The following is a 23,762-nucleotide window of genomic DNA, read 5'->3' on the forward strand; positions in this document are numbered from 1 at the left end:
TGTGGGCATGGCATGGTGCGGTGGGTGTGTCTGTAGATGTGGGCATGGCATGGTGCAGTGGGTGTGTCTAGATGTGGGCATGGCGTGGCGCAGTGGGCGTGTCTGTAGATGTGGGCATGGCATGGTGCAGTGGGCGTGTCTGTAGATGTGGGCATGGCATGGTGCAGTGGGCGTGTCTGTAGATGTGGGCATGGCATGGTGCAGTGGGCGTGTCTGTAGATGTGGGCATGGCATGGCACAGTGGGCGTGTCTGTAGATGTGGGCATGGCATGGTGCAGTGGGCGTGTCTGTAGATGTGGGCATGGCATGGAGCAGTGGGCGTGTCTGTAGATGTTGGCATGGCATGGTGCAGTGGGCGTGTCTGTAGATGTGGGCATGGCATGGAGCAGTGGGCGTGTCTGTAGATGTGGGCATGGCGTGGCGCAGTGGGCGTGTCTGTAGATGTGGGCATGGCATGGTGCAGTGGGCGTGTCTGTAGATGTGGGCATGGCATGGTGCAGTGGGCGTGTCTGTAGATGTGGGCATGGCATGGCGCAGTGGGCGTGTCTGTAGATGTGGGCATGGCATGGCGCAGTGGGCGTGTCTGTAGATGTGGGCATGGCATGGCGCAGTGGGCGTGTCTGTAGATGTGGGCATGGCATGGCGCAGTGGGCGTGTCTGTAGATGTGGGCATGGCATGGTGCAGTGGGCGTGTCTGTAGATGTGGGCATGGCATGGAGCAGTGGGTGTGTCTGTAGATGTGGTCATGGCATGGCGCAGTGGGCGTGTCTGTAGATGTGGGCATGGCATGGTGCAGTGGGTGTGTCTGTAGATGTGGGCATGGCATGGTGCAGTGGGCGTGTCTGTAGATGTGGGCATGGCATGGCGCAGTGGGTGTGTCTGTAGATGTGGGCATGGCATGGTGCAGTGGGCGTGTCTGTAGATGTGGGCATGGCATGGCGCAGTGGGTGTGTCTGTAGATGTGGGCATGGCATGGTGCAGTGGGCGTGTCTGTAGATGTGGGCATGGCATGGTGCAGTGGGCGTGTCTGTTGATGTGGGCATGGCGTGGTGCGGTGGGCGTGTCTGTAGATGTGGGCATGGCGTGGCGCAGTGGGCGTGTCTGTAGATGCGGGCATGGCGTGGCGCAGTGGGCTTGTCTGTAGATGCGGGCATGGCATGGCGCAGTGGGCGTGTCTGTAGATGCGGGCATGGCATGGCGCAGTGGGCGTGTCTGTAGATGTGGGCATGGCATGGCGCAGTGGGCGCGTCTGTAGATGTGGGCATGGCGTGGCGCAGTGGGCGTGTCTGTAGATGTGGGCATGGCGTGGCGCAGTGGGCGCGTCTGTAGATGTGGGCATGGCGTGGTGCAGTGGGCGCGTCTGTAGATGTGGGCATGGCATGGCGCGGTGGGCGTGTCTGTAGATGTGGGCATGGCGTGGTGCAGTGGGTGTGTCTGTAGATGTGGGCATGGCATGGCGCGGTGGGCGTGTCTGTAGATGTGGGCATGGCATGGCGCGGTGGGCGTGTCTGTAGATGTGGGCATGGCATGGTGCGGTGGGCGTGTCTGTAGATGTGGGCATGGCATGGCGCGGTGGGCGTGTCTGTAGATGTGGGCATGGCATGGCGCAGTGGGCGTGTCTGTAGATGTGGGCATGGCATGGCGCAGTGGGCGTGTCTGTAGATGTGGGCATGGCATGGCGCAGTGGGCGTGTCTGTAGATGTGGGCATGGCATGGTGCGGTGGGCGTGTCTGTAGATGTGGGCATGGCATGGTGCGGTGGGCGTGTCTGTAGATGTGGGCATGGCATGGTGCAGTGGGCGTGTCTGTAGATGTGGGCATGGCGTGGTGCGGTGGGCGTGTCTGTAGATGTGGGCATGGCATGGTGCAGTGGGCGTGTCTGTAGATGTGGGCATGGCATGGCGCAGTGGGCGTGTCTAGATGTGGGCATGGCATGGCGCAGTGGGCGTGTCTGTAGATGTGGGCATGGCATGGTGCGGTGGGCGTGTCTGTAGATGTGGGCATGGCATGGTGCAGTGGGCGTGTCTGTAGATGTGGGCATGGCATGGTGCAGTGGGCGTGTCTGTAGATGTGGGCATGGCATGGCGCAGTGGGCGTGTCTGTAGATGTGGGCATGGCATGGCGCAGTGGGCGTGTCTGTAGATGTGGGCATGGCATGGCGCAGTGGGCGTGTCTGTAGATGTGGGCATGGCATGGTGCAGTGGGCGTGTCTGTAGATGTGGGCATGGCATGGCGCAGTGGGCGTGTCTGTAGATGTGGGCATGGCATGGCGCAGTGGGCGTGTCTGTAGATGTGGGCATGGCGTGGCGCAGTGGGCGCGTCTGTAGATGTGGGCATGGCGTGGTGCAGAGGGCGTGTCTGTAGATGCGGGCATGGCATGGTGCAGTGGGCGTGTCTGTAGATGCGGGCATGGCATGGCGCAGTGGGCGTGTCTGTAGATGTGGACATGGCGTGGTGCAGTGGGCGTGTCTGTAGATGCGGGCATGGCATGGTGCAGTGGGCGTGTCTGTAGATGTGGGCATGGCGTGGTGCGGTGGGCGCGTCTGTAGATGTGGGCATGGCATGGCGCAGTGGGCGTGTCTGTAGATGTGGGCATGGCATGGTGCAGTGGGCGTGTCTGTAGATGTGGGCATGGCATGGCGCAGTGGGCGTGTCTGTAGATGTGGGCATGGCGTGGTGCAGTGGGTGTGTCTGTAGATGTGGGCATGGCGTGGCGCAGTGGGCGTGTCTGTAGATGTGGGCATGGCATGGTGCAGTGGGCGCGTCTGTAGATGTGGGCATGGCGTGGCGCAGTGGGTGTGTCTGTAGATGTGGGCATGGCGTGGCGCAGTGGGCGCGTCTGTAGATGTGGGCATGGCACAGTGGGCGTGTCTAGATGTGGGCATGGCATGGTGCAGTGGGCACGTCTGTAGATGTGGGCATGGCACAGTGGGCGTGTCTGTAGATGCGGGCATGGCATGGCGCAGTGGGCGTGTCTGTAGATGCGGGCATGGCATGGCGCAGTGGGCGTGTCTGTAGATGTGGGCATGGCATGGCGCAGTGGGCGCGTCTGTAGATGTGGGCATGGCGTGGCGCAGTGGGCGTGTCTGTAGATGTGGGCATGGCGTGGCGCAGTGGGCGCGTCTGTAGATGTGGGCATGGCGTGGTGCAGTGGGCGCGTCTGTAGATGTGGGCATGGCATGGCGCGGTGGGCGTGTCTGTAGATGTGGGCATGGCGTGGTGCAGTGGGTGTGTCTGTAGATGTGGGCATGGCATGGCGCGGTGGGCGTGTCTGTAGATGTGGGCATGGCATGGTGCGGTGGGCGTGTCTGTAGATGTGGGCATGGCATGGTGCGGTGGGCGTGTCTGTAGATGTGGGCATGGCATGGCGCGGTGGGCGTGTCTGTAGATGTGGGCATGGCATGGCGCAGTGGGCGTGTCTGTAGATGTGGGCATGGCATGGCGCAGTGGGCGTGTCTGTAGATGTGGGCATGGCATGGCGCAGTGGGCGTGTCTGTAGATGTGGGCATGGCATGGTGCGGTGGGCGTGTCTGTAGATGTGGGCATGGCATGGTGCGGTGGGCGTGTCTGTAGATGTGGGCATGGCATGGTGCAGTGGGCGTGTCTGTAGATGTGGGCATGGCGTGGTGCGGTGGGCGTGTCTGTAGATGTGGGCATGGCGTGGTGCAGTGGGCGTGTCTGTAGATGTGGGCATGGCATGGCGCAGTGGGCGTGTCTGTAGATGTGGGCATGGCATGGCGCAGTGGGCGTGTCTGTAGATGTGGGCATGGCATGGTGCGGTGGGCGTGTCTGTAGATGTGGGCATGGCATGGTGCAGTGGGCGTGTCTGTAGATGTGGGCATGGCATGGTGCAGTGGGCGTGTCTGTAGATGTGGGCATGGCATGGCGCAGTGGGCGTGTCTGTAGATGTGGGCATGGCATGGCGCAGTGGGCGTGTCTGTAGATGTGGGCATGGCATGGCGCAGTGGGCGTGTCTGTAGATGTGGGCATGGCATGGTGCAGTGGGCGTGTCTGTAGATGTGGGCATGGCATGGCGCAGTGGGCGTGTCTGTAGATGTGGGCATGGCATGGCGCAGTGGGCGTGTCTGTAGATGTGGGCATGGCGTGGCGCAGTGGGCGCGTCTGTAGATGTGGGCATGGCGTGGTGCAGAGGGCGTGTCTGTAGATGCGGGCATGGCATGGTGCAGTGGGCGTGTCTGTAGATGCGGGCATGGCATGGCGCAGTGGGCGTGTCTGTAGATGTGGACATGGCGTGGTGCAGTGGGCGTGTCTGTAGATGCGGGCATGGCATGGTGCAGTGGGCGTGTCTGTAGATGTGGGCATGGCGTGGTGCGGTGGGCGCGTCTGTAGATGTGGGCATGGCATGGCGCAGTGGGCGTGTCTGTAGATGTGGGCATGGCATGGTGCAGTGGGCGTGTCTGTAGATGTGGGCATGGCATGGCGCAGTGGGCGTGTCTGTAGATGTGGGCATGGCGTGGTGCAGTGGGTGTGTCTGTAGATGTGGGCATGGCGTGGCGCAGTGGGCGTGTCTGTAGATGTGGGCATGGCATGGTGCAGTGGGCGCGTCTGTAGATGTGGGCATGGCGTGGCGCAGTGGGTGTGTCTGTAGATGTGGGCATGGCGTGGCGCAGTGGGCGCGTCTGTAGATGTGGGCATGGCACAGTGGGCGTGTCTAGATGTGGGCATGGCATGGTGCAGTGGGCACGTCTGTAGATGTGGGCATGGCACAGTGGGCGTGTCTGTAGATGTGGGCATGGCATGGTGCAGTGGGCGCGTCTGGAGATGTGGGCATGGCGTGGCGCAGTGGGTGTGTCTGTAGATGTGGGCATGGCGTGGCGCAGTGGGTGTGTCTGTAGATGTGGGCATGGCGTGGCGCAGTGGGCGCGTCTGTAGATGTGGGCATGGCACAGTGGGCGTGTCTAGATGTGGGCATGGCGTGGCGCAGTGGGCGCGTCTGTAGATGTGGGCATGGCACAGTGGGCGTGTCTGTAGATGTGGGCATGGCATGGTGCAGTGGGCACGTCTGTAGATGTGGGCATGGCGTGGCGCAGTGGGTGTGTCTAGATGTGGGCATGGCGTGGCGCAGTGGGCGTGTCTGTAGATGTGGGCATGGCATGGTGCAGTGGGCGTGTCTGTAGATGTGGGCATGGCATGGTGCAGTGGGCGTGTCTGTAGATGTGGGCATGGCATGGAGCAGTGGGCGTGTCTGTAGATGTTGGCATGGCATGGTGCAGTGGGCGTGTCTGTAGATGTGGGCATGGCATGGCGCAGTGGGCGTGTCTGTAGATGTGGGCATGGCATGGCGCAGTGGGCGTGTCTGTAGATGTGGGCATGGCATGGTGCGGTGGGCGTGTCTGTAGATGTGGGCATGGCATGGTGCGGTGGGCGTGTCTGTAGATGTGGGAATGGCATGGTGCAGTGGGCGTGTCTGTAGATGTGGGCATGGCGTGGTGCGGTGGGCGTGTCTGTAGATGTGGGCATGGCATGGTGCAGTGGGCGTGTCTGTAGATGTGGGCATGGCATGGCGCAGTGGGCGTGTCTGTAGATGTGGGCATGGCATGGCGCAGTGGGCGTGTCTGTAGATGTGGGCATGGCATGGTGCGGTGGGCGTGTCTGTAGATGTGGGCATGGCATGGTGCAGTGGGCGTGTCTGTAGATGTGGGCATGGCATGGTGCAGTGGGCGTGTCTGTAGATGTGGGCATGGCATGGCGCAGTGGGCGTGTCTGTAGATGTGGGCATGGCATGGCGCAGTGGGCGTGTCTGTAGATGTGGGCATGGCATGGCGCAGTGGGCGTGTCTGTAGATGTGGGCATGGCATGGCGCAGTGGGCGTGTCTGTAGATGTGGGCATGGCATGGCGCAGTGGGCGTGTCTGTAGATGTGGGCATGGCATGGCGCAGTGGGCGTGTCTGTAGATGTGGGCATGGCATGGCGCAGTGGGCGTGTCTGTAGATGTGGGCATGGCGTGGCGCAGTGGGCGCGTCTGTAGATGTGGGCATGGCGTGGTGCAGTGGGCGTGTCTGTAGATGCGGGCATGGCATGGTGCAGTGGGCGTGTCTGTAGATGCGGGCATGGCGTGGCGCAGTGGGCGTGTCTGTAGATGTGGGCATGGCGTGGCGCAGTGGGTGTGTCTGTAGATGTGGGCATGGCGTGGCGCAGTGGGCGCGTCTGTAGATGTGGGCATGGCGCAGTGGGCGTGTCTAGATGTGGGCATGGCATGGTGCAGTGGGCACGTCTGTAGATGTGGGCATGGCGTGGCGCAGTGGGTGTGTCTAGATGTGGGCATGGCATGGCGCAGTGGGCGTGTCTGTAGATGTGGGCATGGCATGGTGCAGTGGGTGTGTCATTAGATGTGGGCATGGCGCAGTGGGCGTGTCTGTAGATGTGGGCATGGCATGGTGCAGTGGGCGTGTCTGTAGATGTGGGCATGGCATGGTGCAGTGGGCGTGTCTGTAGATGTGGGCATGGCATGGCGCAGTGGGCGTGTCTGTAGATGTGGGCATGGCGTGGTGCGGTGGGCGCGTCTGTAGATGTGGGCATGGCGTGGCGCAGTGGGCGTGTCTGTATATGTGGGCATGGCGTGGTGCAGTGGGTGTGTCTGTAGATGTGGGCATGGCATGGCGCAGTGGGCGTGTCTGTAGATGTGTGCATGGCATGGCGCAGTGGGCGTGTCTGTAGATGTGGGCATGGCATGGTGCAGTGGGCGCGTCTGTAGATGTGGGCATGGCGTGGTGCAGTGGGCGCGTCTGTAGATGTGGGCATGGCGTGGCGCAGTGGGCGTGTCTGTAAATGTTGGCATGGCATGGTGCAGTGGGCGTGTCTGTAGATGTGGGCATGGCGTGGCGCAGTGGGCGTGTCTGTAGATGTGGGCATGGCGTGGCGCAGTGGGCGTGTCTGTAGATGTGGGCATGGCATGGCGCAGTGGGCGTGTCTGTAGATGTGGGCATGGCATGGTGCAGTGGGCGTGTCTGTAGATGTGGGCATGGTGCAGTGGGCGCGTCTGTAGATGTGGGCATGGCGTGGTGCAGTGGGCGTGTCTGTAGATGTGGGCATGGCATGGCGCAGTGGGCGTGTCTGTAGATGTGGGCATGGCGTGGTGCAGTGGGCGTGTCTGTAGATGTGGGCATGGCATGGTGCAGTGGGCGCGTCTGTTGATGTGGGCATGGCATGGTGCAGTGGGTGTGTCTGTAGATGTGGGCATGGCGTGGTGCAGTGGGCGTGTCTGTAGATGTGGGCATGGCATGGTGCAGTGGGCGCGTCTGTAGATGTGGGCATGGCATGGTGCAGTGGGCGCGTCTGTAGATGCGGGCATGGCATGGTGCAGTGGGTGTCTGTAGATGTGGGCATGGCATGGTGCAGTGGGCGCGTCTGTAGATGTGGGCATGGCATGGTGCAGTGGGTGTGTCTGTAGATGTGGGCATGGCATGGCGCAGTGGGTGTGTCTAGATGTGGGCATGGCATGGCGCAGTGGGCGCGTCTGTAGATGCGGGCATGGCCAGGTGCAGTGGGTGTGACACTTGCCTGCAGTCCCGTGTTGGTGACCACACGGGGCCCCTCATCGTTCAGCGGCAGCACCGTGATGTTGATGGTGATTGGTCGGCTTTGCCGGTTGATGTCAGAGGCGTTTGCCAGGACGGTGAAGGTGTCGGTGAGAGTCTCACTGCCATCATGCTCATAGTATACCAGCCCCTGATCCAGCTGGGAAAACACACACACACACACACACATAACTGTATTATACCCCCTCCTCCCTGTCACCCGCCCGTATATCCCCCTCCTAACTAACGTGACCCTCCTCGTTACGTGTGACAGTGAAACCCTTCTCCCTTGTATTAACGCTCCCACCCGTGTTAGGCTGAGTCCCCGCTGGCGCTGTGCCTTCATCCCTGTAGCGTGTACAGTGCTACTGCATATGCTGGCGCCATAGCGGTTCAGTGGTCGGTGACCTCCGGCCCTCACCTCGTTCCAGCTGAAGCCTCTTAGCTCCCCCCTCTTGGCGTCGACAATCCGCCCGCGCCTCGGAGAGTCCAGCACCACGAATTCCAGGTGGAGCGCCAAGAAGTAGTCGCTTGCGACCCGAAGGATGGCAGGGGACAGGGCAGCCACCCCCCCCTCGTCCACTCTCAGCTCGGCCGCCTCCAGGGGGACATGGAAGGGCAGGATCTCCAGTAGCACCTCCATTTCCAGTTGGGGCGCCATTCCTGCGGTCACCTGCAGTGTCAGGCGGTCGGGGAGCATTTCCGGCGACGAGTGGAGGTACAGGATTTTGCCCTGGTTGACGTCCTCCTGGGTGAAGGTCCGGACAGAGTCCAGGCTGGGTGACCCGTCGGGAGACAGCTCTTTGCTGATGGAGACCAGGTATCCAAAGGATGGAGGGTCCGTTAGAATGTATATCACCTGGTGAGGGAATACACCACCAGCAGAGACCTGTGGGCACAGGGACAATGTCTGTTATAGGATGACCACCTATATCCACCATTGAGAACCAGTAGCACTAACGTGTCTCAGAAGTGGCAGCTATGGCAAGGGTTTGAATGCCTCCTTCTCTCCCCTTTGGTGTGCTATGGCTCTGTGCGGAACAGCAGTTTGCACATGACCCCCCACCCTCCTTCACCTTCATTGGCTCTAACGAGGACCAGTTAAGCTAAAGGTTAAGTACAGAGAATGGTCCAATAATATCCTAGTACTCAAGATAAGTATCAATATCCCTAAAGAGGAACTGTAAGACTCCGAATAGTAATATATCAGTAATATTACTGACAGTAGTTGCTACCCACGAGGATTCTGGGTAGTGACCTGGACCAGATCACTCAGTGGGCATCACTTTTAACTACCCATCCTCTTTATTATGTGGCTTCCCAAGTGGGACATGTCCTTTATAGTGTCCCAGAACCCCAGTGACACATCCCTGTCTCCCTCCACCCCACCCCCCGGCCGTGACTGTGTCTGTTGGTGGGTGTAGTGGGATATAAGACCTCTCACCATCAGGTATTCCTTCTTGATCTCCGCGATCTCTCCTTGGAAGACGTACACCTTCTCGTTGTGTATCACCCTCGGGTGCATGTCCGGAGTCTCTGTGACCACATGGACCTCAATGTCTCCCTCTGCCACAACTTGGTTGACCTCAGCGGAGATCCTGAAGCGATCTTCCCCGTTAGTGGCTCCGCTGTGCTGGTAAAGCACCAGACCATCTGCCAGATCGTGTTGGGAGAAAGAGCCGGTGGGTTCCCCGCCCCTGAGGACCTCCCCCATCCTGGGTTGGGAGCGGATGTGGTACTTGACTTCATCTTCACCCCGTATGTCGATGTTGGTCTCCAGACCCAAGTCGTTAGCCCCCAGGGTCCCCTGCCCTCCTAATGGCACGTTCAGTACGGTGATGTCTGCTATATGAAGGAAAGGGTCTGACGCCTGGACCTCCAGGACGGTAGTGAGGTGGTGTAACCCATCAGAAACTTGGAGCTGAATGGAGCCATGGTCGGGCCCGGCATGAATGTAGAGGACCCTGTGCATCCTGAGGTCCTCCTGCGTGAATCTGAAGACCTGGAGCGTGGGTTCATCCACGAAGACCGTACTTCCGAAGGGAACCCCGTACCTGACCAACACCAGCTGGGCATCCATTGAACCGGAGTCTGGGTCTGAGAATGCAATGTCATTGGTAGTCAATATTCTCTGTCCACCACGGACCACGTGAAAGACCTTCTGCACCACTTGGACGGGGGGGTTGTCATTGACCGGCTGGATGGAGACCCTGAAAACGCCTCTCACCTCTTCCTCCTCCTCTTCCAACTCTTCTCCACTGGTATCAGACGTGCTGCCCTCCCACTGCCTGGAGGCCACAAATGGGATGTCATCCTCCACAGTCTCTGATCCATCGTGCCGGTAAACTAGTAGCCCCTTCATTATGTCGTCGTTGGTGAACTCAGTCACGCCTAGCTCCAAGGGATCAGTGGCCCCAGATGGCCCCTTACGGATCAGTGTCCCATGCTGGGGGCCGTCAATAACCTCGTAGAGGAAGCTAGCGCTGTTGACACTCTTCAGGAAGAGGTGATCCGTGGAGATGGCCTCCTCCCCGCCCTCCAGAACATACAGGAGCAGGTTGGTGAGTTCAGGGGCGTCGGGGTCCGCGCCGATCTGCATTTTGTAGGTGTAGATGGAGGAATTCTCAGCGTCCAACCTCACCTGGAACTGGTCTTCTGTCTCCTTGGGGTTCCTGACCGTGGCTGCATAACTGAGGTGCCCGCTCTGCAGGTTCTGCTGGGTGAAGCTGGAGCCCTCCGAGAGCCGCTGCCCCTGGAGCTGCAAGTTGCCCTTCCTGGGAGGTTGTAGGAGGAGGTATGTGACCGCTGCTGGGTGGAGACCCTGCCCCATGGTGTCGAGCTGCAGCAAGCTTTCTGTGAGGTTCAGCTCGCGCCTCCTTCCCAGCCGCAGTGTGGTCATCCTCGGTGTCTGAATGGTGGATCTCTTCACCTTGACCAGGAACGTGTGGTTACTCAGCACTGATGGTCCTAGCTGGACCTGGATGATCAGCTCTTCGCTTAGCTCTTCCCCCCGCAGCTCTGCGTCCGTGCTGAGGTACCTCACACCTGCTCTCTCTATCTCGCTCTGCCCGAAGGCCTCTGTTGATTTCCACATCCCCCCTTCCACCAGCCTCTGCACCTCCCCCAGCCGGGGAGGCGCAGCCAGTCGATACGAGGTTTCCACCCCCAGGGCATCTGTGTTGGTCACCACAGAGAGGTTGAAGGGGGTGATGAGTGTGGATGTCCCTTGAAGTACCACCAACCCCGTGTTTCGGGCCACATGAATCTGTGGTTCCACTGCAAGTATGGTTAGGCGGGCTGGGGAGCTGCGTGAAGTCCCGTCGCCGGCCTGGAGGGCGAGTTGTGCCTGGGTTCCAGACTCGTGGATGAATGCCACGTGGCCCTCTTCCAAGTCCCTGCAGGAGAACTCCTGGACAGCCTCTCCTGGCCTGTGCTGAAGCTCCACGTGGCCCTCGGGGGAACTCCCAGTGACGTAGACAATCAGTTGGTCGCAAGGAGTATCTGAGTCGGAAATCTGGATGTCCTCCACGGTAAGAACCTTCTGCCCATGTGCCAGCATCTTCAGCACTCGCCCGCTGGGCAGCGCCAGGACAGGGGCAGTTGGCAAGATATTGACAAGCAGACGGTGGCGCTGCCCCTTCCTCAGGCACTCCGGGAGCTGTGCTCCGCCAGTCACCGCCACTTCCAGGACCAGTAGGTCCGCCCGGGACCGAGACCCATCATGAACGTAGCGCACTTTGCGATTGGCCACATCTAGCAGGGTGAACTTCCTCCTGGCCTCTGCTCCTGGGATCTCTAGCTCCAGCTCCCCATGTTGGGCACTGCCCACCAGTCTTAAAACCACCTGGGACTGGCGTATACCTGCCCTGCCCAGGTCCATCCTAGGGCGGATGTGTTTCCACTCCAAGATGGTAGAGCCCCCTCTGGTCACATCCAGGGGCTGAGGTCTCAAAAGGGAGGTCAGGTTGGGGAAATTGGGGTCCAGCATACAGGGCTCGGAGAGGCTGGCGATGGTGGTGGTGGGAACTGGGGCAGTGGCTGCTTCTTCATACTCAACATAGTCATTATACTCATCCTCCTGACACCCGACCACTACGTCTCTGCTGACCACAGCATCGCGCAGTGCCTTCTTCTGTGAGTTGACCCTCAAGTCCCCGAGGCACCCAGTGAAGGACCGATACTCCAGTTCATCCATGAAGAGGTTGCCCAGGGGACCCTCTCTCATTGTGGCCAGAGTGGCCTCGTCCACCCCTCCCAGGTAGAGGTTCCCGTGGAAATCCCACCCAGGGCCCAGGCCCTGGGTGGAGACCCTGGAGAAGGACTTGTCCACTCCCAGCTGTACCCCGGAGCTGTCTGTGAAGATCCTCACACTGTGGGGTCGCCCGTCACTGACGAATGCCACATTCTGGATTGACACGGTCGACTCGCCTGTGTCCAGTGTCCCTTGCAGACGCCCACCAGAGATCTCTATGTAAAAGTAGGAACCTCGGGGGCCTGACTGATAGAGGAGGGGGGCCCGGCCTGGCCTGGAAGTCTCCAGGATTAAGTGGATTGAGCCACGGACGCTGGCGTTCCAGCTGGGGAACATCAAATAGGAACGTGGTCCGTGGAAGCCCAAGGAGCCAGCAGAGTCAGGAGTGGGGTCTATATGGCAGGCCTCCCACAGCCCGTGGAATTCGGCAGGTGGGTGGGGGCCAGAGAGTAGGTCCATGTGGTCAAATGTGGCCTCCAGGATACAGCCACGAAAGGCAGGGATAACCCCAGGGAGGTAGGGAAGGTCCAAAGTGCCCACTCCACCTAGGAATAGGCCACGCTGGATGCCCATCTCCTCCGGGGGCCATGGGAGGTCCATGTGGCTTGAGAAGTTGTCCAGCGTAAGAGCCATCCGGGACCTTGTGACCACCAAATCCACGTTGTGAGCTTCCAGGTCATTTAGTGCCAGCCACGCTGGGGAGTTTAGCACAGATTCCCCAACACCCCTCTCCAGTGTCACCTGCGGAGAGGAGAAAACACTATTACATATCTTATACCAGGGGAAGTGTGTGTGTGCAGAGCAGTGTGTGTGCAGAGCAGTGTGTGCACAGGGCAGTGTGTTTGTGTGTGTGTGTGCAGAGCAGTGTGTGTGTGTGTGTGTGTGTGTGCAGAGCAGTGGGTGTGCAGAGCAGTGTGTGTGTGTGTGTGTGCAGAGCAGTGTGTGTATGTGTGTGCAGAACAGTGTGTGTGTGCGTGCAGAGCAGTCTGAATATGTGTGCAGAGCAGTATCTGTGTGTGTGCAGGGCAATGTGTGTGTGTGCAGAGCACTGTGTGTGTGTGTGCGCGTGCAGTGTGTGTGTCTGCAGAGCAGTGTGTGTCAGCAGAGCAGTGTGTGTATGTGTGCGCAGAACAGTGTGTGTGTGCGTGCAGAGCAGTCTGTGAATGTGTGCGCAGAGCAGTGTGTGTGTGCGCAAAGTAGTGTGTGTGTGCGTGCAGAGCAGTGTGTGTGCACAGAGCAGTGTGCGCAGAGCAGTGTGTGTATGTGTGTGCAGAGCAGTGTGTGTGCAGAGCAGTGTGTGTGTGCGTGCAGAGCAGTCTGTGAATATGTGTCCAGAGCAGTATGTGTGTGTGTGCAGGGCAATGTGTGTGTGTGTGTGTGTGTGTGCAGAGCAGTGTGTGTGCGTGCATGTGTGTGCAGAGCAGTGTGTGTGCAGAGCAGTGTGTGTCTGCAGAGCAGTGTGTGTCTGCAGAGCAGTGTGTGTCTGCAGAGCAGTGTGTGTGCGTGCAGAGCAGTATGTGAACATGTGTGCAGAGCAGTGTGTGTGTATGTGTGTGTGTGTGTGCAGAGCAGTGTGTGTATGTGTGCAGAGCAGTGTGTGTGCAGAGCAGTGTGTGTGTGTATGTGTGCAGAGCAGTGTGTGTGTGTGTGTGTGTGTGCAGAGCAGTGTGTGTGCGCGCGCTCGCAGAACAGTGTGTGTGTGCAGAGCAGTGCAGTGTGTGTGTGTGTAGAGTAGTGTGTGTGTGTGTGTGCAGAGCAGTGTGTGTGTGTGTGTGTGTGTGTGTGTGTGTGTGTGTGTGTGTGTGTGTGTGTGTGTGTGTGTGTGTGTGGCGCTGGACAGCCGGGTGCAGTTGAGGATAATTTGGGACACATGGTCTCAATTAGGAACAAGCTGATTTATAACGGAAGTGTCTGTGTGTACGTGTGTGCGTGATCCCACGAGTGCATATATATGTCTGAGGACCAGCGTGTGTACATACGTTTATGTCCCTGTGTCTGGCACTCCCTGTCCTTCTGTGTCCCCTTGTCTCTGTGCTGAGTGTCACTCCCTGTCCCCCTCACTCTGTGCTGAGTGTCACTCCCTGTCCCCCTCACTCTGTGCTGAGTGTCACTCCCTGTCCCCCTCTCTCTGTGTTGTGTCCCTCCCTGTCCCCCTCTCTCTGTGTTGTGTCCCTCCCTGTCCCCCTCTCTCTGTGTTGTGTCCCTCCCTGTCTCCCTCTCTCTGTGTTGTGTCTCTCCCTGTCCCCCTCTCTCTGTGCCGAGTGTCACTCCCTGTCCCCCTCTCTCTGTGTTGTGTCCCTCCCTGTCCCCCTCTCTCTGTGCTTTGTCACTCCCTGTCCCCCTCTCTCTGTGCCGTGTCCCACCCTGTCCCCCTCTCTCTGTGCCGAGTGTCCCTCCCTGTCCCCCTCTCTCTGTGCGATTGTCACTCCATGTCCCCCTCTTACCCTTAGGGTTCCATTGATCAGTTCCACCATCAGATATTGGGTTTCTCCAGCTGCCAGGAACAGAAGCGCAGAACTTTGAGCTGTGACAAACGTGACCTGCAGCCTGTGCTCCCTGCGTACCCCGTGCCACGCGTCCCCCCCTGCAGCCTGGGGTCCCTGCTCACCGTGCCACGCGTCCCCTCCTGCAGCCTGGGGTCCCTGCTCACCGTGCCCCACTGCAGAACGCTGTCCTGTGAGATGGGAAACACCAACATATCAAGCTCCAGAGAGGCTGCAGTGTGTGTGTGTGTGTGTGTGTGTGTGTGTGTGTGTGTGTGTGTGTGTGTGTGTGTGTGTGTGTGTGTGTGTGTGTGTGTAGTGCTGAAACAACTAGATTGGTCATCACTCGAGTCTAGGCGCAAAGTTCACCTTTCCTGTTTTGCCTTCACAACTTTCTGGGCAAGCTACCCAGCTACCTGAACAAGCTCCTCACCCCTACCACATGCAGCACTTATCACCTGAGATCTGACTCCAAAAGACTGTTCATGGTCCCAAGGCTCAACAAAGTATCCGGCCGCTCCTCCTTCTCTTACCGTGCACCCCAAAACTGGAACAACCTACCAGAGACTCTCACAGCCGCCACCGGTCTAAGTTCTTTCAGAACTAAAGCTGTCTCACATATTAATCTGGTCTGTAACTGTTACATGCGCCTATAACATACATGTTCTCTAACTGTGCATGCAATGTCTTGTATATAATGTATATGCAAACAAAAAGAAAGCGCAAAAAGGAAAAACACAGTAGGTAAAAATAATTGTCTTTATACCAATTAAAATAAAACTACATAATAAGAAAGTACATAAAAAGGATTCACACGAACCCACAATTCCACAATGACAAGGCACTAATAATGTATACCCCGTTCATTTAATGTAACCATGTACAGTACAGTATTGTAACCATGTATCTGTCATCAGAACTCTGTGCCCAGGATATACTTGAAAACGAGAGGTAACTCTCACTGTATTACTTCCTGGTACACACACACACACACACACACACACACACACACACACACACACACACACACACACACACACACACACACACACACACACACACACACACACACACACACTTTGTGAACCCAAATGATAATGACGGAAATTCCATAGTTTTTCCATGGTGACTTTCTTGAATCAAAACCAGACTTTTCTTAAATATCCAGTAGGGTTTATATTAACCAATTCCATGTCTTCTGAACCAAAATGATGTATGAATTAGACAAACACTGAGTAATTAAGAGTCGGTGTATGTGCAGAAGTAAGTGAAGCCCTGGTTTTATCAGCTAAATTAAAGGGGATAATTACAATCGGTGCTTAAATAATTAGGTAGATATTCAGGTGAGAGTTTGGAAGACCCCACTCTATATAAAGATCAGAATCTCTGTGAGTTTGGTCTTCGCCATACAGGTGTGTGGGAACACGTCATGTCCCGATCAGAAGGAATCTCTGGGGGCCTCAGAAAAGCCGTTATTGATGCTCATCTGTCTAGAAAGGGTTACAGAACTATTTCTAGGGATTTGGGGCTCCACCAATCCACTGTCAGACAAATGGAGAATGTTCCAGGGACCACAGTCACTCTCCCCAGGAGCGGTCGTCCTACCAAAATCTCTCCAAGAGCAAAACCGGCAAATCATCCAGGAAGTCACAAAGAGCCCCAGAGGAACATCCAAGGATCTGCAGGCCACTCTCTACTGGGCTAATGTGAGTGTTCAGGACTCAACTATCAGAAAAAGACTGAACAAGAATGGTGTTCATGGAAGGGTAGCCAGGAGGAAACCACTGCTCTCTAAAAAGAACATTGCTGTCCATCTGAAGTTAGCAAAGAGCACATAGATGATCCACAAGACTTCTGGAACAATGTTCTCTGGACAGGTGAGTTAAAAGGTAGAACTTTTTGGCCTCAATGACAAACATTGTTTGGTGAAAACCAAAACTGCTTTTGAACCTCAGAAGAACCTCATCCCGACCATCATGCATGGTGCTGGGAGTGTGATGTTTTGGGGATGCTTTGCTGCCTCAGGACATGGACGGGTTGCCATGATTGACAACCATGCATTGTATCATACGATTCTAGAGGAGAATGTCAGGCCATCCGTCTCTGAGCTGAAGCTGAACAGAAAGTGGGTCATGCAGCAAGACAATGCTCCTAAACATAGAGATCTCTCTGTGGGGTGCCACAGGGCTCTGTCCTGGGACCTCTCCTCTTTTCTCTGTAAACACTTTCTTTAGGTGACCTAATCACATATCTTGGGTTTAAATATCACCTCTATGCTGACAACACACAAATATACTTTTCAACACCTGACCTTACACCTGCTGTACAAACCAAAGTTTCTGAATGTCTCTCTGCTATATCATCCTGGATGGCCCTCCGCCGCCTTAAACTCAACATGGCAAAAACAGAGCTCCTCATACTTTCTCCCAAACCTGGCCCTACTACCTCCTTCCACATTACTGTTGGAACTACCATCATTCACCCAGTAGCCCAAGCACGCTGCCTAGGGCTCACACTCGACTCCTCTCTCACATTCAAAACGTCTCTAAAACTTGTCGTTTTTTCCTCTGCAATATCTCAAAGATACGTCCTTTCCTCTGTTGCTCGACTGCTAAAACTCTGACTCAGGCCCTCATTCTCTCCCGTCTTGATTACAGTAACCTCCTGCTGTCCGGCCTTCCTGCCTCTCACCTGTCTCCCCTACAATCTATCCTAAACGCTGCTGCCAGAATCACTCTACTCTTTCCTAAATCTGTCTCGGTGTCTCCCCTGCTGAAATCCCTCTCCTGGCTTCCGATCAAATCCTGCATCTCACACTCAATTCTCCTCCTCACTTTTAAAGCTTTACACTCTTCTGCCCCTTCTTACATCTCAGCCCTAATTGCGTTCTGCTCAAGGATGTCATCTCTCTACCCCCTTTGTATCTAAAGCCCTCTCCCACCATAAACCTTTCTCACTGAGTGCCCCACACCTATGGAATGCCGTTCCCCTCAGTACCCGACTAGCACCCTCTCTATCCACCTTTAACACCCACCTTAAGACACACTTGCTTAAAGAAGCATATGAGTAGCACCGTGGCTAATACTATACACCTGATCCATAAAGCTTGGCCCCCTGCAGACGCAGTTACCTGAAAACCCTCCTACTGTCTCTGTACGTTCCTCCTACAAACTAATTAGACTGTAAGCTCTTCGGAGCAGGGACTCCTCTTCCTAAATGTTATTTTTATGTCTGAAGCGCTTATTCCCAAGACCTGTTATTTATATTATCTGTTATTTATATGATTACCACATGTATTACTGCTGTGAAGCGCTATGTATATTAATGGCGCTATATAAATAAAGACATACAATACAATACACACAAGCGGATCTACAAAAGAATGGCCGCAGAGGAAGACATTCTGCGTGTTAGACCGGCCTAGTCACAGTCCGGACCTAAACCCCATGGAAATGTTGTGGCCGGACCTGGCGCGAGCTGTCCATGCAAGGAAGCCCTCAAATGTCACTGAGCTGAAGCAGTTCTGTAAGGAGCAATGGGCGAAAGTGCCTCAGACCCGAAGTGAGAGACTGACCCGCAGTTACAGGACACGCACAGCTGACGTTATTGCTGCTCAAGGGGGCGCCACCAGGTACTGGATCTAACGGGGGCACCACCAGGTACTGGATCTAACGGGGGTGCCACCAGGTACTGGATCTAACGGGGGCGCCGCCAGGTACTGAATCTAACGGGGGCACCACCAGGTACTGGATCTAACGGGGGCGCCACCAGGTACTGGATCTAACGGGGGCACCACCAGGTACTGGATCTAACGGGGGCACCACCAGGTACTGGATCTAATGAGGGCGCCACCAGGTACTGGATCTAACGGGGGCCCCACCAGGTACTGGATCTAACGGGGGCGCCGCCAGGTACTGAATCTAACGGGGGCACCACCAGGTACTGGATCTAACGGGGGCGCCACCAGGTACTGGATCTAACGGGGGCACCACCAGGTACCGAATCTAACGAGGGCCCCGCCAGGTACCGAATCTAACAGGGGCGCCACCAGGTACCAAATCTAACGGGGGCGCCGCCAGGTACCGAATCTAACGGGGGCGCCACCAGGTACCAAATCTAACGAGGGCCCCGCCAGGTACTGAATGTAACGGGGGCGCCACCAGGTACTGAATCGAACGGGGGCGCCACCAGGTACCGAATCTAACAGGGGCGCCACCAGGTACCGAATCTAACGGTGGCGCCACCAGGTACCGAATCTAACGAGGGCACCGCCAGGTACCGAATCTAACGAGGGCGCCACCAGGTACCGAATCTAACGAGGGCACCGCCAGGTACCGAATCTAACGGGGGCGCCACCAAGGTACCGAATCTAACAGGGGCGCCACCAGGTACTGAATCTAACGGGGGCGCCACCAGGTACTGAATCTAACAGGGGCGCCACCAGGTACCGAATCTAACGGGGGCGCCGCCAGGTACCGAATCTAACAGGGGCGCCACCAGGTACCGAATCTAACGAGGGCGCCACCAGGTACCGAATCTAACGGGGGCGCCGCCAGGTACCGAATCTAACGAGGGCACCGCCAGGTACCGAATCTAACGAGGGCGCCACCAGGTACCGAATCTAACGAGGGCACCGCCAGGTACCGAATCTAACGAGGGCGCCACCAGGTACCGAATCTAACGAGGGCACCGCCAGGTACCGAATCTAACGGGGGCGCCACCAAGGTACCGAATCTAACAGGGGCGCCACCAGGTACTGAATCTAACGGGGGCGCCACCAGGTACTGAATCTAACAGGGGCGCCACCAGGTACCGAATCTAACGGGGGCGCCGCCAGGTACCGAATCTAACAGGGGCGCCACCAGGTACCGAATCTAACGAGGGCGCCACCAGGTACCGAATCTAACGGGGGCGCCGCCAGGTACCGAATCTAACGGGGGCGCCACCAGGTACCGAATCTAACGAGGGCCCCGCCAGGTACTGAATGTAACGGGGGCGCCACCAGGTACTGAATCTAACAGGGGCGCCGCCAGGTACCGAATCTAACGAGGGCGCCGCCAGGTACCAAATCTAACGGGGGCGCCACCAGGTACCGAATCTAACGAGGGCACCGCCAGGTACCAAATCTAACGGGGGCGCCACCAGGTACCAAATCTAACGGGGGCGCCACCAGGTACCGAATCTAACGAGGGCCCCGCCAGGTACCGAATGTAACGGGGGCGCCGCCAGGTACCAAATCTAACGGGGGCGCCGCCAGGTACCAAATCTAACGGGGGCACCGCCAGGTACCAAATCTAACGGGGGCGCCACCAGGTACCGGATCTAACGAGGGCGCCACCAGGTACCAAATCTAACGGGGGCGCCACCAGGTACCGAATCTAACGAGGGCGCCGCCAGGTACCAAATCTAACGGGTGCGCCGCCAGGTACCAAATCTAACGGGGGCGCCGCCAGGTACCGAATCTAACGAGGGCGCCGCCAGGTACCGGATCTAACGAGGGCGCCACCAGGTACCGGATCTAACGGGGGCGCCACCAGGTACCGAATCTAACGGGGGCGCCACCAGGTACCAAAACTAACTGGGGCGCCACCAGGTACCGAATCTAACGGGGGCGCCACCAAGGTACCGAATCTAACGGGGGCGCCGCCAGGTACCGAATCTAACGAGGGCGCCGCCAGGTACCGAATCTAACGGGGGCGCCTCCAGGTACTGAATGTAACGGGGGCGCCGCTAGGTACCGAATATAACGGGGGCGCCGCCAGGTACCGAATCTAACGGGGGCGCCTCCAGGTACTGAATGTAACGGGGGCGCCGCCAGGTACCGAATATAACGGGGGCGCCACCAGGTACCAAATCTAACGGGGGCGCCACCAGGTACCGAATCTAACGGGGGCGCCTCCAGGTACTGAATGTAACGGGGGCGCCGCCAGGTACCGAATATAACGGGGGCGCCACCAGGTACCAAATCTAACGGGGGCGCCGCCAGGTACCGAATCTAACGAGGGCGCCGCCAGGTACCAAATCTAACGGGGGCGCCACCAGGTACCGAATCTAACGGGGGCACCACCAGGTACCGAATCTAACGAGGGCGCCGCCAGGTACCAAATCTAACGAGGCGCCGCCAGGTACCGAATCTAACGGGGGGGGGGGGGGTGTATATACACACACACATACACATATATATATTTGTATATATATATATGTTGTGTGTGTGTGTGTGTGTGTGTGTGTGTGTGTGTGTGTGTGTGTGTGTGTGTGTGTGTGTGTGTGTGTGTGTGTGTGTGTGTGTGTGTGTGTGTATGTATATGTATATATATATATATATATTCTACACGTGTACGTGTGTGTGACTCATTTGCTATAACACAGAAGGTCCTTTCAGTTCTGTAGGAAAATATTATTGCAGCTTTTCCCGTTTCTCCCCGGAGTGTGATGTGAGGGACACGCGCGCGCACACACACTATGTGATTAGTACAGGATACTGTGCATGTAGTAGAGAGTCTGCCTGTTATGATACTAGGCTTGTATGTTCAGGGGACGCTGTAACGTGTGCAGGACGCTGTGTGATTAGTAGAGGGTGCAGTGCATGGAGCAGAGTGAGTAGCGCAGGACGCTGTGTGATTAGTAGAGGGTGCAGTGCATGGAGCAGAGTGAGTAGCGCAGGACGCTGTGTGATTAGTAGAGGGCGCTGTGCATGGAGCAGAGTGAGTAGCGCAGGACGCTGTGTGATTAGTAGAGGGTGCAGTGCATGGAGCAGAGTGAGTAGCGCAGGACGCTGTGTGATTAGTAGAGGATGCTGTGTATGGAGCAGAGTGAGTAGCGCAGGACGCTGTGTGATTAGTAGAGGATGCTGTGTATGGAGCAAAGTGAGTAGCGCAGGACCCTGTGTGATTAGTAGAGGATGCAGTGTATGGAGCAGTGTGAGTAGCGCAGGACGCTGTGTGATTAGTAGAGGATGCAGTGCATGGATCAGAGTGAGTAGCGCAGGACGCTGTGTGATTAGTAGAGGGTGCAGTGCATGGAGCAGAGTGAGTAGCGCAGGACGCTGTGTGATTAGTAGAGGATGCTGTGTATGGAGCAGAGTGAGTAGTGCAGGACGCTGTGTGATTAGTAGAGGATGCAGTGTATGGAGCAGAGTGAGTAGCGCAGAACGCTGTGTGATTAGTAGAGGGTACAGTGCATGGAGCAGAGTGAGTAGCGCAGGACGCTGTGTGATTAGTAGAGGATACTGTGCATGGAGCAGAGTGAGTAGCTCAGGACGCTGTGTGATTAGTAGAGGATGCAGTGCATGGAGCAGAGTGAGTAGCGCAGGACGCTGTGTGATTAGTAGAGGATATAGTGCATGGAGCAGAGTGAGTAGCGCAGGACGCTGTGTGATTAGTAGAGGATACTGTGTATGGAGCAGTGAGTAGCACGGGACGCTGTGTGATTAGTAGAGGGTGCCGTGCATGGAGCAGAGTGAGTAGCGCAGGACGCTGTGTGATTAGTAGAGGGTGCAGTGCATGGGCAGTGAGTAGCGCAGGACGCTGTGTGATTAGTAGAGGATCCTGTGCATGGAGCAGAGTGAGTAGCGCAGGACGCTGTGTGATTAGTAGAGGATGCAGTGTATGGAGCAGAGTGAGTAGCGCAGGACGCTGTGTGATTAGTAGAGGATACTGTGCATGGAGCAGAGTGAGTAGCGCAGGACGCTGTGTGATTAGTAGAGGTTGCTGTGTGATTAGAAGAGGGTGCAGTGCATGGAGCAGTGAGTAGTGCAGGATGCTGTGTGATTAGTAGAGGATACTGTGCATGGAGCAGAGTGAGTAGCGCAGGACGCTGTGTGATTAGTAGAGGTTACTGTGCATGGAGCAGAGTGAGTAGTGCAGGACGCTGTGTGATTAGTAGAGGATTCGGTGCATGGAGCAGAGTGAGTAGCGCAGGACGCTGTGTGATTAGTAGAGGTTGCTGTGTGATTAGAAGAGGGTGCAGTGCATGGAGCAGTGAGTAGTGCAGGATGCTGTGTGATTAGTAGAGGATGCAGTGCATGGAGCAGAGTGAGTAGCGCAGGACGCTGTGTGATTAGTAGAGGATAATGTGCATGGAGCAGAGTGAGTAGTGCAGGACGCTGTGTGATTAGTAGAGGATACTGTGCATGGAGCAGAGTGAGTAGCGCAGGACGCTGTGTGATTAGTAGAGGGTGCAGTGCATGGAGCAGAGTGAGAAGCGCAGGACGCTGTGTGATTAGTAGAGGATACTGTGCATGGAGTAGTGAGTAGCGCAGGACGCTGTGTGATTAGTAGAGGGTGCAGTGCATGGAGCAGAGTGAGTAGCGCAGGACGCTGTGTGATTAGTAGAGGATACTGTGCATGGAGTAGTGAGTAGCGCAGGACGCTGTGTGATTAGTAGAGGGTGCAGTGCATGGAGCAGAGTGAGTAGTGCAGGACGCTGTGTGATTAGTAGAGGATTCTGTGCATGGAGCAGAGTGAGTAGTGCAGGACGCTGTGTGATTAGTAGAGGATACTGTGCATGGAGCAGAGTGAGTAGCGCAGGACGTTGTGTGATTAGTAGAGGGTGCAGTGCATGGAGCAGAGTGAGAAGCGCAGGACGCTGTATGATTAGTAGAGGATACTGTGCATGGAGCAGTGAGTAGCGCAGGACGCTGTGTGATTAGTAGAGGGTGCAGTGCATGGAGGAGGGCCGCCCTCTGTGTTACTATATTAGGAGGTATAATAGCCGGTGTGTTAGTGCCAGCACGCGCAGTGATTCAGTGTCAGGGAGACTCATGGAACAGCCACAGAGAGCTGGGCAACTATATCAGGACCCGCAGAGCGTCGCTCCATTAACCCCGTCCCTGCCAGAGACCCGCAGAGCGTCGCTCCACTAACCCCTTCCCTGCCAGAGACCCGCAGAGCGTCGCTCCACTAACCCCTTCCCTGCCAGAGACCTGCAGAGCGTCGCTCCACTAACCCCTTCCCTGCCAGAGACCCGCAGAGCATCACTCTATTATCCCCTTCCCTGCCAGAGACCTGCAGAGCGTCGCTCCACTAACCCATTCCCTGCCAGAGACCTGCAGAGCATCGCTCCACTAACCTCTTCCCTGCCAGAGACCCGCAGAACATCACTCCACTAACCCCTTCCCTGCCAGAGACCCGCAGAGCGTCGCTCCACTAACCCCTTCCCTGCCAGACACCCGCAGAGCGTCGCACCACTAACCCCTTCCCTGCCAGAGACCGGCAGAGTGTCGCTACCTGGCAGTCTCCTCCTCGGAAATGAAAGACGTTTAACAGTCGGAAAATTATAGTCCAGAGAAATAGTGAAGTCGTGAGATCACCGTCACTGTGTATATACAGAGAGTGTGTGTGTAATACAGAGAGAGATCACCGTCAGTGTGTATATACAGAGAGTGTGTGTGTAATACAGAGAGAGATCACCGTCACTGTGTATATACAGAGAGTGTGTGTGTAATACAGAGAGAGAACACCGTCAGTGTGTATATACAGAGAGTGTGTGT

General features: G+C 56.7%; 1 protein-coding gene across 1 annotated transcript in view; it reads right to left on the minus strand.

Annotated features, from left to right (window-relative positions):
* Nucleotides 1-14,463, minus strand: part of LOC142484035 (chondroitin sulfate proteoglycan 4-like) — a gene marked incomplete at its 5' end in the record, with an annotated part of 53,100 nt that extends 38,637 nt beyond the window's left edge. Inside the window, 4 exon segments of the mRNA XM_075584007.1 lie at nucleotides 7,521-7,697; nucleotides 7,959-8,426; nucleotides 8,982-12,530; nucleotides 14,234-14,463. Of these exon segments, the coding sequence (XP_075440122.1) occupies nucleotides 7,521-7,697; nucleotides 7,959-8,426; nucleotides 8,982-12,530; nucleotides 14,234-14,463 (4,424 nt within the window).
* Nucleotides 14,464-23,762: the final 9,299 nt, after the last annotated feature.

This window comes from Ascaphus truei, unplaced genomic scaffold (assembly GCF_040206685.1).
Source record: "Ascaphus truei isolate aAscTru1 unplaced genomic scaffold, aAscTru1.hap1 HAP1_SCAFFOLD_434, whole genome shotgun sequence".
Lineage (NCBI taxonomy): Eukaryota > Metazoa > Chordata > Amphibia > Anura > Ascaphidae > Ascaphus > Ascaphus truei.